The sequence below is a fragment of the Mycetomoellerius zeteki genome, unplaced genomic scaffold, assembly GCF_001594055.1.
Source record: "Mycetomoellerius zeteki isolate Tzet28-1 unplaced genomic scaffold, Tzet1.0 scaffold265, whole genome shotgun sequence".
NCBI classification, from domain to species: Eukaryota; Metazoa; Arthropoda; class Insecta; order Hymenoptera; family Formicidae; genus Mycetomoellerius; species Mycetomoellerius zeteki.
In genome coordinates this window covers 4,704-17,351 of record NW_017257244.1, presented here as the reverse complement: position 1 = coordinate 17,351, position 12,648 = coordinate 4,704, and the positions used below count along the sequence as shown (strand labels likewise).

Genomic DNA, 12,648 nt, shown 5'->3' with positions numbered 1-12,648 from the left:
CGCGCGCGAGAAAAGGATGAGTGAGGTGAGTCACACACTTGATAGTTGATACATACACATATACATACATCTTTATGCACGCAACTTGCAATGGCATTGAAAGGGATCGAAGCTATAAATAATAAATACATTAAATAATGTGAGATTGAAGTCCGGTTTACTAATGTAAGATTAATTTTATAATCTCGGTTCAATTTTTATTTTTTATCTTTTCCTAATTGTATGAATTAGAAAAAGATAAACAATAAGTTAAACCGAGATCAAAGTTAATCTTAATACATTTGTAGAATCGAGTCTTAAAGCTATTCCGTTCGTAGTACAAGTTTTTTCTGGATGTACTGATAGCACATAAAAGATCAAGCTTGCAATTGTAAACTTGAGCCTCCTCTCGATTTTCAAATATTTAAAACAGATCGCAAATTATTAACAATTGGTAAGATTTACGACAGCTTTACCGACCGTCAGTAAGTGACCGACAATTTAAAAAATTAAATCACTGACAATAAAGTAAAATTGACGTGTGATTGGAAATTATAATAAATCTTATAGTTTCAATGAGACGTATAGATGAGAATTGTTTCTTCAAAGACTGTAGAATATATTTCGTATCATTTATTAATAATAGGAAGTTTTTGCAATAATATGGATCCAGATATGGTGAACGCTAAAGTCATGTTAAGCCTGATTTATAATGGCCGTAACGGTTAACTTATGCCGGTGCCGGTAAAGTTCAACCATAGGATTTCAATGCTTTCGTTCATACTAATACGAAAGCATACATGAACGAAAGCATTGAAATCATATGGTTGAACTTTACCGGCACCGGCATAAGTTAACGGTTACCATTATAAATCAGGCTTTATCCTTTCCTGGTAAAAAATTAATCATGCATGGGCTGCATTCGGAAACATCATTCGGGTACCCCCGTGTATCATCTTATCCTTATTTAACATTGGGTGAACAACGAGGATAAAACGATACATGGAGGCACTCGAGTGATGTTTCCGAACGCAACCATGAATATAATGTGTATATATATATAGCATTTTCTGTGCTGGCAGTAAATTCTGGCTGTGTTCCAAATTTACTGCCAGCACAGAAAATGCTACAGTTTACGTTACGTGCACTATAGATTTTCAGTTTGCGGTCGAGTTGCCGCTACGAATGCTTCGAAGCATTTGATTAACCAATCAGAAGAAAGAATTTCACTCATTGATCGATAAAAAAATGTTTCGAAGCATTCATAGTGGCAACTCGACCGCACCTTATGTATGAATATACATAAACATGTATAAATACCCTGATGAAAAAATTTCACTGAAATTATTCCATGTTTTGGAACGTTTCAGCGAAATTACTGAAAATTTATTGAAATTCACTGAAAGTGAATTTTTCAGTTAACATACCGAAAAATCACTGAAATTAAACTGAAATTTCTCTGAAATTTTGCTGAAAATGAATTTTTTAGCTAAAAATCGCTGAAATTAAACTGAAATTTTTCTGAAATGCTGAAATTTTGTTGAAAAATATTTCAAAACGTGAAATAATAATTTCAGCAAAATTTTTCCACCACCATTCATAAACATACATAATTTTATATAAAATATGTCCATACATATATTCATACATCCTTCTTTCTTCTATAAAATTACTTTTTGGTGTAATAGAAATAATAATAGCAATGTGAAAACATTAAAAATAATTAAAAGGGTAATTTCCGCATTATTTGTTTTAGAAAACATGATCAAATTTGAAGAAATGTAAAAAAAATTACTTATGTATAATTATATATAAAATTATGCATAATTATGTATGAGCAATTTTTTTTACATTTTTCCAAATTTGTTTTTTTCTAAAACAAACAATGCGAAAATTATCCCTTTAATTATTTTTTATGTTTTCACATTACTATTATTATTTCTATTACACTAAAAAATAATTTTACAAAAGAAAAAGGGATGTATAAACATGTATCGACATATTTCATATATAATTATACATGTATATGAATATTTATATGTGTTTGTGTATGTTTAGACATATTCATGCATGAAAAATTTTTTACCGGGATTTCTTACACGTCGCATTCGATTCCGGCAGCCAATTTCATGCGATCGTAGCATTCAAGTGATCAACATACGCGTAATTGTGCTTAATTAACTATAATAAGTGCAACGGACCAACTCGAGAAAAGGAGGAGACTTGACTAGACATCGGCATCAAGCATTACAACATAATGACATATTCAGCAAAGAAAGCTTTGTATGTTATGAAATTCTTTATGATCGCTCTTGCCCTTACAAAGGAATGACGCGAGGTGTTTTTCCTCGATTGCTCTGAATTTTTGACAGTAGATTGGGCATCGAAAAAAATCGACATATTTTGCCGTTTGCTCAGACACTCAATAGTTTTAAAAGATATTAAGCAAAAATTCAGAGCAATCGAGGAAAAACACCTCGCGGTGATGAATTTATGAACGTGTGTGGAGTGATAAATATATTCATTCTTTACTATATCATTCAACGATGGGACTTCTTATAAAAGTTCAATGACATTCATATGTAAATAATGGAGCGTTTTTAGAAGGAATCAATCATTTACAGAACTGATATATCAGGATATTTTATGAACATTGTTTAAGACATAAAATTTTTTAATGAAGTAATAACTAGCTTTGTACAGAAGAAACACGCTTAATAAATAATTTTATTTTCCTACTTAAAGTTTTAATACACGTATTAAAAAATATAAATAATATTTTTTCATTTTAAGTAGTATTCTTTTTTCTCTTTTAGTTATTTTAAATATTTCTTGTTTGTGTGTTATTTAAAACATATACGTACATATACAGAGTGTCCGGAAATTAGCGCATCAAAATATCATAGCAAGATAGAGCGGACTAAAGTCTGAGTCGAAAAGTCCTCTTTACCATTTTGCAATTTTCGAAATAGTTAACGAGATATTAATTACTAAAAATCGCTGTGAATATTGGTTTTCAATAATTTTTTACTCAAATACTATCAACTTTACAGAAAAACAGTAAGAGACAAAAATTGTTTATTTTCTTCTCATAGAGCTCTAAGAATTTTTTAAGAATTTAGAGAAATTAGAAAATTGAGAAAATAGAGAAAATAGAAGAATTTAGAAAATAGAGAAAGGAAGAATCGAATAAATGTATGTGTGCATTGATTAAATTAATAATTTAATGCTTAAGATAAGTTGCTTTTAAAGCGACTTAATAAACATAATCTATAATCTCCTATAATTATCACGTTGCTGAGATGAAGATCCCGATGTCAGTGTCGAATAAATAAACGGCAAAACGGAAGCTAGTGCTAAACAGAGACCAACGACTGGTCGATACCACACCCAAGCGAAACCAATCACCAATAAACTGATAGACATAGAGACCGACATAGTCAGAGACTCGACTGCAATTATGCCGCAAAGGAACGTCGAATTTAGTATAACCGTCTTTAATATATTTGCTAAGCATGTTGCTGCCACAAACAAGACCAACCATCCGAGCCCTCTGTAATCAAAATAATGTCGTTTGACTATTAATGTTTTATGATATATATTGCATATGTATATATTCTTTTTGATAATAATATATAACAAATGTACAATAATTAAAAATTATGTTTAATTCAGCTCTTTTAATTTATCAATGACAAGTATTTATATTTATTTTTATCTAGAAATTACCTGACGGTCCAAGTTCGCCAATAATTATGCACATGTTCCAGATGGAACATCTGATCCACCGACATTTTATGCTTTCGTTGAAGCAAAATTTCTTCACCATGAGATGTGTAATATGGTTTGATGGTGTCTTTTTCCAACAAACCAATTACCGAGTAAACATTGCCGTTTTTTCCCGTGTAGGAAAATTGTATTCTGATGTCTCCCACCTATAAGCAAAGCAAGCTATATTAGAAATAGTTCTATTAGAGATAAATAAGAAAGAAATCAAAATAAAAGTTTTTAAGTACAATACAAATTGAATGGTGAATGTCTGACCACAGAAAAATTCCAACAGTTTTCTATGAATTTGATAGAATGGAACAATCTCTTTTCTGAAAGAAATTTTTGTAAATTTTGTCTGGAACTTTGTAATCATATAGATCTTAATCCTTAATTCCAAATGGAGTTCTAAATATTCCTAAATATTCCTTCTTTAAGAAAAAAAACTTCTTGCAGTGACATACTTGAGGATTCCACAAATCTGCACTGTGGTAATACAGTCCAGAGTGCATTTTAATGTTCTTTTGTTCTGGTCTCTCATCACTGGTGATCTCTACAAAATCGCTGAATTTTTTCTTCAATTCCATGCCAAGCGTATAAGCGCCAATCTTCACTTCGTCTGCGATCTGCACCTGACTCAAGATTGGCATTTCCTTTGGATTGTGATGGCCTGTACGAATGTAAAAGTGATCCGAATCCACGAGTTTGTCCTTCCATTCTGTTGTGTAATAATAGTGTTTCTCGCCCTCTGTTATTTCGCCGAAACTAAAAACAAAGATTTAATACTAATTATGTATACTGCAGTGCAATAGAGTATTTATTTAGCATGGATTTAATAGTAATTTTCAATTAAAGAAAGTTTTTGCTTTCGACAATCAAAATAATCAAGGTTAAATGTCTTTTATTACTACCTCGGTTCTTCCTCAATTTCAATCCATTGGTACATTTGAACTCTCCTCTTTAGTTTCACGCTTGACATGACAATTCCGTAATCTGGCTCTGTTAACGGTTCGGAGACTAATAAAGGACCCGATAGATGTATCAAGCGGCCCTCATATTCAGGCGATGGCATCATTGAATTAGGAAGCACAATAATATTATGTAAAGCCTCATCCAAGGAATGTGCTACTTTCACGGCTCTTCCCTAAAAAGACGCGAAATGCTATAAAAAATGTTTATCTACAATTTAATTATGACAATTAATATTGAATTTTTTAAATGTCTTTCTTTCCCTTCTTAAACGAGTTGGTCATATGACAAAAAGTACCATCCGCAAAGTACCTCATTCCAAAATAGAAGACACATTCCAGTGGCAAACATAATAGACCCGATTATCGCTGTCAGCCACGACTGCCTGAATTGCTCCGAGATCGTCATCGGCATTTGATTCACAGAGCCGGCTTGTCTTCCATTCAGACAATTCTGACGAAGTCTGTCTACGTTTCCTCTTTGCTGGCCATTCTGCTACAAAGCGTACGCTCCGAGAGTCTATCTTTGTTCTGTTCGTCTCAATAATTAACATAAAGCAAGAATAATGTTCTTATATATAAGGCAAAGGGAATATACTTACATTCATGCGATACATTCCGACACCCACCGACGCCAGTCGTATTCTGGAGTTCAGCTGATGACAAGCGTGATGTTTTACAATTTAGTGGAGATTTAAACCAGAGCTTAGCGAAGATTCAAACCCATTTAGCAAAGACTCGAACCCCACATAATTAAACTTGATTTTGTCGGCAATAAAAATTTCTGTAAACAGTACTATAAAGTTTGAGGTTATAACCATAGTAACTGAGACGTTTGTTTTGTTCTGAAATATTTATTTAAACAAGAGAAAAGAAGTTCTATTATTTCACAGCATAATGTCAACACGTTTGTGAGTCTCTGCAATATTTAATGCGATAATTAGATAACAATAATCTTGATAAATAAACTTTAGAAAAGCGATTGATAACTCTAACTTTATTTTAATTCATTAATTATTAGAGTCCAACCGAAACTTTTACCGAAATTGAAAACGAATACTCATTATGTGTCAGTTTCGGACTGTGGACTGAAACCATTTAGCTTTTCTTCATAAATATTAATTTTAATATGTGTAATTATTACAGTCATGATCAGTTATAACGACTATAGATGCCTTCAAAACTGTACAATATTTTATAAGTTTATGACTCGAATGTACGATATTTGTTATAAGAATTGTGAACATGTTGGAGACATGGGCTGAAGAATTTTTTCAACCCAGCTATGCAACTTGGACGATTGCTCAGGGTCTCATACTCTAACTTGTTGAACATTGTCCGATGCGTTTCAGATGTTGGCGATGTGATACTGTTGCAATTCGTGAATTCGTTTTAGTTTAAATAATTTTAACTCTGATTAGCTGAAGATTACTTAAACCAAGAGTTGAAACGTTTCTAGGTTAAAATTGTCTGTGAATAATTCCGCTTTACTATATAATAACTTGCGTGTTGACTCCTATGGCCTGATTTTTTCGTATTTATGTGTAATTATTGTTTCAATAATTAAATTATGATGTTTATGAAGAATTACTTATATTCTTTGGCCAAAATTGACATACAACCGAAATTTCAGTTTTCCATTTCGGCCAAAATTTAATTTTTTAATAAATCATGATATTTATAAAGAAAACTTATACGATATATGGGCATGTCTATACATGTGGCCTTTATAGGATTCCTATTTTTTAATTTTGGTTTCGGTTTTGGTTGAAATTGACACGTAGCTGAGTGTTTTGGTTTAGTTTCGGTAAAAGTTTCGGTTAGACTCTATTAATTATACTTTATATATTATAAATTATACTTATAAATTACTTGATTCTGATTATATGAGTTTTCACTAATACTCTATTTAGTTATCCTATGTATCAAAGAGGCAATCCACAATTAAGAATTTTCCTACCAAATTTCTGGATGAAGTTAATTGCGCCTATAAATCAGCAGCTTCCAAATATTGTACAGTTTCACTGCTCTATGGAAATGTCCAGATACGACATAAAGAATTATCTGGAGAAAATTTATAACGTCAACGTAATTGAAGTGAGGACAAGAATAGCGATGGGTAGATTTAAGAAGGATCAACTGCAGCATTCAGTCATTAAAGAGGACGACAGGAAAGTGGCCTACGTCATACTGGTTAGATTGCAACTATTCTCTTGCTTCTCTTTATAAAAAAGGATTTAGGATTTTATTAGAAAAAAAAATAACTTTGTTCATTCCTTGTAGCCAAAGGACCAGTCATTTGTGTTTCCTGATATGTTTAAGAACGTAAAAGATGATATTGATAAAGAAACTATGGACATGGCTAAAAAGGACATGCAGGATTTCTTAGGACCTAATAAAGCCCCTGGATTACCTGGTTGGTTTAGGATATAATGTGTACATACATTGTTGCAGTATTTAAGGATTTGTAATCAATAAAACACTTATTACTAGGTAGTATTGTTTAACTTCCTGTACAATTACAATTTTTTAATTACTTACAATCTGAAGAATTTTTCTATAATCTCTTATTATATAATTAACGCTAAAATTTTGATTAGAAATCTATTTTTTAAATATATACTTTATATAAAATAATTTTTATTACAAAATTAAATTAACAAATTATATAAAAATTAAAAACAAATAAAAGGCGAAGTAAGAGTCAAACCCAATAAAAATACAGTTTGAAATTGGTGAACATAATAAATTAAGTTAAAATCAGTCTGTATATAATTATAAAATATTTAATTAAATTAAATAACGATTAAATTAAATAACGAATTAAATAATTAAATTAAATTAAATATCGATTTATAATAATTATATAAAAATTAAAACATTAAATTATAAATGGTGGTTTTCCGTTAATTGCAGCTAATACTTTTTCGTTTCTCAACATTGTCGTATGATTACCTTCAACGTAATGTACCTTCACTACGTTTTGAGTTATCTTAAATAATTGCATACTAAATTAATTAAAAGTTTTGATAATTTGACTTATTCAATACAGATTAATGCATTTTTTTAAATACCTTATACAAACCATAATCCTCTTCAATCGATGGTATATTCAACGGGTGTGTAGGTTTTAGCAAAATTATGGAAGATTTAATAGGTGTCAAAGTAGAAGGATCATATCCTTGGAGAGCGGATAAATGTTTGTAAATCGTTGTACACAGCGTCTTTAAATTTGCAAGTGAAAGTGGTGCTTTTATAACTAAGAACTGTTTGGCGAAAATATTATATCTTTCGTTCCAAGTGTTACAGTTCTTCAATTCCATTAGAATCTATCAAATTATATATTTCGTTTTTATATATAAGACCAAAGGAAAGAACAAAAAATTGATAACAATTCACATAAAAAAATAAAATCATATTAGAAATGTAACATAAATTAATTTAATATAAGTCTAAGATGAAAATTATACCTTTTCACTATTTCCTGGTGAATAAATTTCCATAATATGAGTTAGAACGTAAATCTGGAGGTCTAACTCGGAACTTGGCATATAATATTTGTATATCGTTCGTATTTGTTCAGGAGCGCCATCGATAAGAATCACTCGGCCTTTCAAATTCATAGCCTCCAATCTTCTTGTTAACTCAATTGCGATAATAGATCCGAAGGAGAATCCTACCATTACAAAATCTTTCCCATTTCTCAGTTTTGGTATTATGTACTGTAAATACATGAAAATAATCAATGTGTATTTTATGCCCCTCAAATAAGAACAATATATTCGTCAATATAACACGAATTATTGATATAGTTCAGTACCTTCATGAGACAATCAGTTTTCTCTAATATAATGTTTGTAGGAGCATCAATGTTGCTTGTGTTATAATGGAAGGACGTTGCTGAAAATAAAATATTTGGTGCTAAATGATTAAATGTAGTTCCACATCCGTCGACACCCGGTATAAGAAATACTTCAGTTGTAGTTCCCTGTCTTTTAGTTGAAAGAGTGGAACAAATTTGTGAAATAAAGTCTTCATTTTTTATACCAAAAATTAAATATGCTAAATATTGTGGCATCTCTGTGTTGAGTTTCTTTCTATCATTCATATTTTTATCACTGATGTTTGTGGATGTTTCAATGAGTTTTGCAAAAGTAAGATTTCGTATCTCTTGCAATGTGAAAAAAATATCAAACTCTCGTTCCAGAGTTTGCTTGATTTCAACGATCATCATGGAGTCCATTCCAAGTTCGGCCAGAGATGAAGTTTGACTTACAACTTTCATGTCACGTATGTCTGTAGTATAAAATAGATTATTATGATTTTTTTTACTGTCCCATATCATTCATAAATTGGTTTTGTAAAAAATATATGCATAAGGAACACCTACCTAAAATATTAGCGACAGTTTCTATCAGATTGCTAAATCCGGAAGACCTTGTTTTCTTCTTAGCTATAACCATGCTACTCACAATCGGTCGGCTTTGAAGTAAAAACTTATCGAGCTCGTCGAGACAGCAGGATACCTTCTGTGGTAAGGTGCCATCGATAATTAATTCCTTATTGTCTTCGTGCATGTCAGCGACGAGACCTACGTCACCTACAATTCCCCACTGAATCGCCAATCCAGGTAACCCTTCCTTCACCCTCTTTTCGCAAATTCTCTCCATGATGGAGTTGGCCATGCCATAATTAGTCTGTCCAGCGTTTCCTCTGCCGCAGGAAACGGAAGAGAACACTACGAAATGACGTAAATTAAGGCAGATTTTTCTAGAAAGTTTGTCCAATGTTTGAGTTGCTCGAGCCTTTGATAAGAAGGATTCCGCGAAAGTTTCTGCGGTTTGATTCTTCAAGAAGCTGTCCTTTAGCACCATACCGAGATTGAATATTGCATCCACCGGCGCTTCTTTTTCCACGCTTCGTAAGAGACATTCACAGTCTTTGGTGTCAGCAACATTGATATTTTTGATGATTAGAACTTTTACACCATATGATTTCCACAGTCGAACTTTCGCGCGCTGGTAACCGTTTTTTATTCCAGTTCGTGAAATTAAAACGACGTTTCTGGCGCCGCGAAGTATAAGCCAGTCGGTTAATTCTAATCCAAATCCACCTAGACCTCCTAGTACAATGTAACTTCTATCTCTGAGACAATAATAGCGACGGTACGCGAGAATGTGCTTATCTAAAGGTTCATTCTTTTCATGGATATTTATAATTATCTATAAAAAGATTATATTATATATAGAGTGCATATTATATGTGATAGAAGTTTAGATTTAGATAAAACTATATTATATGTAAATAACTCTATCTGCTACTATTAATTAGTACAGGCATACCTTTCCTATATGTTTTCCACTCGCCATATACCTAAAAGCTTCTTTGATATCGGTTTTTGGAAAAATTTTTACTTGAATTGGTTTGATTGTTCCATTTTCAAGACCATCAGCTACCATTTTGCACAATAATGATTTATACTTGCGATCGTCAGTGAGTACATTCTCCAATATAATTCCATGAAAACTGATACCTTTTTGAAACGCAGACATATCTAAGGGATTATTAGAAACAAGATCAAATTTGCCAATCTCTAAGAATCGTCCATTTTGAGCTAAACACCGAACGGAGGCGATTAATTTTTCTTCCGCCAATGAATTTAACACGATGTCAACTCCGCGACCTTTCGTTTGCTGCATTATCATTTGTTCAAAACTAGTATCTCGAGAATTTCCAATATGTTCGTCCAAAATAGTCGGAAACAATTTTTTAATAAAATCCCGTTTATCACTCGTGCCCACGGTAGTAAACACCTCACATTCTTCTTTGAGAGCGAGATGAATAGCTGCTTGTCCAACGCCTCCAGTACCAGAATGTATAAGTATTGTATCACCTTTTTTTATTTTCCCATAAACATATAAAGCTAAATAAACGGTGCTGTAAACCGTTGGGATTGTCGCAGCCTCCTCGAATGTCCACGCATCGGGTATGTACCAATAAAGATCATCATCTTTCTCAACGACGTTTGCTATGCAACTAAAAGGAATAATTTTAATTCAGTTTCAATTTTATGATATTGCACAACGTACTAATTTTATAAAGTATTATTTACTCAGTTCCACGAATTCCCATTACACGTTGCCTGTTAGAATCCCATCCTACGTATTCCATTCCAATAGGAAAATATTGATCTAACCGTCCTTTCAAAAGCGTTCGAGTAAATATTAATTTACCAGTCGTAAGCAATACATCTTTGAAATTCAGAGATGAATAAACAACATTCACTAAATTCTCACGACGAGACTCAACTGATATATTGTTCTCTACCCAATGAATTGTACTTAGATCACCACAAACCTATAAACAATTTTTCATATCACAACATATATGTCACATATATATAACAAAATGTACAAATAGAAACAGCGTGACAGTATTAAAAAGATGAGATAAATAATATTATTTGTGTACAATGATAGCAACCAATATGTTTTGAAAAGATTTATGTGTACCAATTGACGGACATGAGCGGTAGGTACAGGTCTAGCTTCGGATTGTGCTAATTTCAAATGTCTGTACGATCCCCAAGTTTTATTAAGTCGCAATACATTAATGGTCATATCTTTTTGTAATTGCTGTAGATAGAAGGGATCATCAAGAGAGAATTTAGGAGCTTTCTCATCTTGAAGGAGCACACCTCTAACAAGTTTTCCGCCTGGCTCTTTTCTCAAGCAATTAATAAAACCCAATAAACCGCATTCAAAATCTCCCTCTCCGACAATTATAATTCTATTATTCTCATCGAGCTTGTTCTCATCGTTCACCAGCGGCTTTAGATTCTCCAGCCAATTGAAGTTATCATTACTTATGTGGACAACAATCCTTTTTTCTATCAAAATTTTCTTCTTCAGAAGTACAATCATTTCTTCATCAGTGCACTTTTCAAGAACAACATTTAATTCGTACTGTTGTAAATGTTTCGTATAGTCGATCACGCCATATTTTTCACGCGTCAATAGGAAACCACCTTCTCTCAAAAATGGCAATAGTTGCTTTAACGATTCATATGGTTTGGTCAAAAGGTTGAATCCAGCAACAATTAAAGCTTCGTCATCTGAAAATGATTTTTCAGAACCTCTGATTGAAAAGTTTTGCGATAAATCTTCTGCACTAAAACGATTCGGTGATGTTAATAGAGTGATACTCGTTTGTATTAACGGCATATCATCAAATGCCTCAAGCAGCAGCGAAGATGAGAGATATTCTAATGCAACATCATCTTCATTTTTCACTAGTTCCACAACTTTCACATTGATAATTTGATGATCTTCCAGAGCGAGTTGTGCTGATATCCGAATTGCTTCGTTTAAAGAAATTTTAGCGCGATCACAATGAGTTACAAATGTATATTCCTCAAGAACAGCATCTTGAGCTAAATTCCGGCGATTGATTTGAGTGGTTTTAAGACCTCGTATCTCTATTCCACCAGCTTTAATCGTGTCTATTTCTTTGTATATTTGTATCGGTAATGCTGCAATAATATAAAATAGTACACTTTATGCCAGAGATTTTTTATACGATATTTATGTATTGAACAAATAACTCTCAGTAATTGAAGAACAATTACGTTTATCAATGTCTGTTGTAACTTCTCCACTATCCGTGATATTCTGTAGCTTGCAAGCGTGAAGCATTGGATTGATCACTATTTTTTGAATACTCGTAGGAACATACAGATCTCTAGTATCATATCCGATAAGTTTCATCTGTAACATAGAGTCCATAAATGTTACCCAATTATTTCTCCAAATGATGTGTCCTTTTTGGCTCGATATAGATGCACTCTTCAATCCACGAAACCAGCCGCTGTACTGATATCCACGCAATTTCAGTTCCTTGTAGATATCACGTGTGGTCATGAGTTCGTCTTCAT

At 32.4% G+C, this 12,648-nt stretch overlaps 3 protein-coding genes across 7 annotated transcripts; 1 reads left to right on the top strand and 2 right to left on the bottom strand.

Annotated features, from left to right (window-relative positions):
- Positions 1-3,185: 3,185 nt before the first annotated feature.
- On the bottom strand, positions 3,186-5,412 carry Tmem43 (Transmembrane protein 43). Of its 4 annotated transcripts, none has more exons than XM_018450101.1 (6): positions 5,318-5,412; positions 5,029-5,211; positions 4,659-4,891; positions 4,212-4,512; positions 3,709-3,914; positions 3,186-3,532 (listed from the first exon to the last, which is right to left on the bottom strand). In XM_018450101.1, exons 1-6 carry the CDS (start codon positions 5,330-5,332, stop codon positions 3,250-3,252), a joined length of 1,221 nt encoding a protein of 406 aa, XP_018305603.1. In that variant the 5' UTR covers positions 5,333-5,412; the 3' UTR covers positions 3,186-3,249. The 4 variants fall into 4 exon arrangements, with proteins under 4 accessions (XP_018305603.1, XP_018305607.1, XP_018305605.1 ...); XM_018450105.1 differs by having other exon boundaries at positions 5,029-5,235; positions 5,318-5,375; XM_018450103.1 differs by having other exon boundaries at positions 5,029-5,254; positions 5,318-5,366.
- An 87-nt stretch (positions 5,413-5,499) lies between these two features.
- On the top strand, positions 5,500-7,709 carry mRpL23 (mitochondrial ribosomal protein L23). Of its 2 annotated transcripts, XM_018450107.1 has the most exons (4): positions 5,501-5,626; positions 6,629-6,908; positions 6,999-7,151; positions 7,632-7,709. In XM_018450107.1, the coding sequence occupies exons 1-3, from the start codon at positions 5,613-5,615 to the stop codon at positions 7,146-7,148; spliced, it is 444 nt and encodes a 147-aa protein (XP_018305609.1). In that variant the 5' UTR covers positions 5,501-5,612; the 3' UTR covers positions 7,149-7,151; positions 7,632-7,709. The 2 variants fall into 2 exon arrangements, with proteins under 2 accessions (XP_018305608.1, XP_018305609.1); XM_018450106.1 differs by lacking the exon at positions 7,632-7,709 and having other exon boundaries at positions 5,500-5,626; positions 6,999-7,207.
- Positions 7,710-7,757: 48 nt separating this feature from the next.
- On the bottom strand, positions 7,758-12,586 carry LOC108724008 (fatty acid synthase). Its single transcript, XM_018450100.1, has 8 exons — positions 12,343-12,586; positions 11,228-12,246; positions 10,828-11,072; positions 10,058-10,751; positions 9,106-9,937; positions 8,536-9,011; positions 8,186-8,437; positions 7,758-8,044 (listed from the first exon to the last, which is right to left on the bottom strand). The coding sequence occupies exons 1-8, from the start codon at positions 12,497-12,499 to the stop codon at positions 7,769-7,771; spliced, it is 3,951 nt and encodes a 1,316-aa protein (XP_018305602.1). The 5' UTR covers positions 12,500-12,586; the 3' UTR covers positions 7,758-7,768.
- Positions 12,587-12,648: the final 62 nt, after the last annotated feature.

Coding starts and splice junctions, on each gene's coding strand:
- mRpL23 (XM_018450107.1), top strand. Junction 6,909..6,998: donor AAGTGGCCTACGTCATACTG/GTTAGATTGCAA, acceptor CATTCCTTGTAG/CCAAAGGACCAGTCATTTGT.
- LOC108724008 (XM_018450100.1), bottom strand. CDS start 12,499: ATGGACTCTATGTTACAGATGAAACTTATCGGATATGATACTAGAGAT. Junction 8,438..8,535: donor AAACTGATTGTCTCATGAAG/GTACTGAACTAT, acceptor ATGTATTTACAG/TACATAATACCAAAACTGAG. Junction 8,045..8,185: donor CACCAGGAAATAGTGAAAAG/GTATAATTTTCA, acceptor ATAATTTGATAG/ATTCTAATGGAATTGAAGAA.
- Tmem43 (XM_018450101.1), bottom strand. Junction 4,513..4,658: donor GAAATTGAGGAAGAACCGAG/GTAGTAATAAAA, acceptor CTTTGTTTTTAG/TTTCGGCGAAATAACAGAGG. Junction 3,915..4,211: donor CAGATTTGTGGAATCCTCAA/GTATGTCACTGC, acceptor CTTTGCTTATAG/GTGGGAGACATCAGAATACA.